At 46.3% G+C, this 2778-nt stretch overlaps 1 protein-coding gene across 1 annotated transcript in view; it reads right to left on the bottom strand.

The window, feature by feature from the left end:
* INSC (inscuteable homolog (Drosophila)) overlaps positions 1-2778 on the bottom strand; it is a 145550-nt gene that overhangs the window by 14679 nt on the left and 128093 nt on the right. Inside the window, exon 10 of the mRNA XM_008574984.1 lies at positions 218-284. Coding sequence (XP_008573206.1) covers positions 218-284 — 67 coding nt within the window. The remainder of the gene's footprint in view (positions 1-217; positions 285-2778) is intronic.

The following is a 2778-nucleotide window of genomic DNA, read 5'->3' as shown; positions in this document are numbered from 1 at the left end:
ATCTGTCTCCCACTGGAACAGAAGCACCATGAAGGCGAACAAACATTGACATATTGGCCCAGATGCACATATAAGCACACATGCATATGCTCATGCAAACACGGAGACATGTGTGCATATTTAGATACCTCCACATAGACATTCATACAGCATAAAGGTACATGGTCCTGTATATCCCCATACTCCATATAGCATGCACACTGCTTTGATGACATACCATTCTCCTGAATGATGTCAGAGGCACACTGCTCTAGCACAGACATGTTTGCCAAGATGGTCACAATCTGGAAAAGAGAATTGAGAAATAAAGAAAATGGGCACACCTTATCCAAATGGTGCTGTCTACAGACGGGTCAGCCAGAGGCTATAAAGCTTCTCTTTATCCCATGACTCCTTACTGTTCACCTGATCCATCCTTCCATAGTGTTTCTTCCCATTCTCATGAGCTCCTGCCACTTGGATGTATCTCCCCAGTGACTGATGCCCATTTATTAGCATATGCCCCTGGGATGGCCCTCCAGGGCCCCAGGACCCACTGGAGAGAACAGTGTCACCCTAGGTGAAGTTTTGGTCTGGTCATCTTTCTGCAGGACCCCTGTGGACCCAGGCCCTAAAATGCAGACAGGATAGGCAGGTCCCTGACCCCTCTAACTCCTCTGCTGGCTCATCCTCCTGACAGCTGGCCCCTGCCCTGGATTGGGTTCCCCCATCTGAGCTTCTTTCCCTAATAGTGACCTCACCTACTTTCAACCTACAAAGAATGAAAGCTAAGATCAAGTTGGAGAGCATGAGCGGGAAGAGGCAGCATTACACCCTGGGCATCAGGCATTGCAGGAATCGGAAGAGAAAGTTCATACTCGGCTGCACTTCGCAAGTCTGTGGTCTCACTTGTCGGTCATCACTCAAGAGCTCTGACTGTAGTAAAGGGGCACTGACGCCAGGTGGACAGTGAGCCTCGGTTACAACCTCACCTCACCTGCACCCCCTGGCATAGTCAAGGGAGCACAGAGAACTCAAAGCACAAAACTGGATTAAGGAACAGCCAGCAGGGGACCCACTGCAGGGAATCCAAACTGTGGGTGCCAAAACACCACTGGAATAAATTGAAAAGACAGTACCTATTAATTAATACACCACCCACAACACTGTTGCTGACATACACAGCAAAATGAAAATTCACCCACTTTCACAGAAGTAGACAGCTCTCTCAAGTGGTAATTAAAACAAACAATAAAATATAATAATAATAATAATAATAAAACTTCTTACTGGTACAGGCCTATCTCTCTTGAAAGGTTTCTTTAAAGCTTGTGGCATGGTATAAGCAGAGGCCATGACATCACATCCGAGACAGCAACTGATGGTCTCTTGAGGACCATTCAGGCAGCTTAAATTCTGAAGCTGGATAGTAATGTGATATCTACCAAGAAAGACTATCACCTAGAGTTTAATTGGTTTAATATTAATGTATTACTCTGAATGACACATGCATATAAAAATCTCGTAAACAGAAAGGAATAAGTTTACCATATTATTCAAATATCTATCTCTCCTCTCCCCTCTAAACACATCTTGAAAAGGGATGTCATGTTCTTAGGCCATTGTGGCATTTGTGCGTGTCAGCCCCTTCCAGCTCAGACCTGGTCAGGGGCCTCGGGGATAAGCAAGACTGGAGCGGGCTGCCAGGAGGGACGGGAGAACACACTGCAGACTTTATCCTGAAGCCAACTCTGCACCACCAGACGACAAGCTCATATTTGCATTACAGAAAGATAATAGAACTAAAGGAGGGTTAAATCTTCATCCCCCACCCCCCTTTTTAGGATTGTGAGTGTTTGTGGGCTGAGTGGAAAGAGTTAGAGGAAAATGATGGGCTGAAGATGCAGTCGAAAATGAGACTGCAAGAGCTATAAAGTGCACAGTACTACAAGGGAGAAGGGAGAAGGCCCGGGCCATGTCAGAGTACAGTTAATTTGTTTTTCTCTGGGCTGTGAACAGTAGCAGGGAGTGTGGCCTCTGCTCTCACCATACAGGAGCTGCTACACTCCAACCATTGCCAGCCTGGCCTCTCTCAGGAAGAACACTTGACACACTGATTAATGAAGGAAGAGAGGGAGGGAGCGAGAAAGGAATATAGAGAGGAAGGAAGGAAGGAAGGAAGGAAAGGAGGGAGGGAGGGAGGGAGGAATAAAAAAAGAAAAGGAAACCTTTGTCTGCAGCAACGTGTTCGTTACACAGTAATTATTAGCTATGTCACAGGCACCAAGTAGGTCTTTGTGTCAGATTAATTTAGATCCTGTTAATGAAAATTGCTTCCTCTTTACAGAGCCTGTACCCCATGTGGTTTTCTGAGGTGCAGATGAAGTATTCAATTAAGCACAATTTGAATAAATGCCAATTATGCCCTGTGTTGAGTCCCCCTTTTGAAACATCCTTGTATGTGCCATGATGTAGAGGGGAAAGAGGTCACTGTTCCTCCTCACAGTCAAACCCACAGCTGGGATTTTCGGGACAACTAGTTTACCTGGCTGGATACAAGATAGCAATGCTGTCAGGGGACAGAATGCAGGAGCCAGGAAGTGTCCCCTCACCCAAGCTCATTTAGTCCTGTCTGATAATGTTCAATTAAGTCCTATTCCTCCAGAGTGAAAGGCGCTCTTCCCCTACAGTTATCTGGTGAATACAGAAGGTGTCAGCCTTGAGAGGCCCCAGGTGAGAGGCGGCGTGATGCAGTGGCTAAACATGTGGCTCAGTCTACTTCCAAATCCTGGCTCTATC

Source organism: Galeopterus variegatus, unplaced genomic scaffold (genome assembly GCF_000696425.1).
Source record: "Galeopterus variegatus unplaced genomic scaffold, G_variegatus-3.0.2 Scaffold1124, whole genome shotgun sequence".
NCBI lineage: Eukaryota > Metazoa > Chordata > Mammalia > Dermoptera > Cynocephalidae > Galeopterus > Galeopterus variegatus.
The sequence above is the reverse complement of the archived record's forward strand: the minus strand, read 5'-3'. Positions and strand labels throughout refer to the sequence as shown.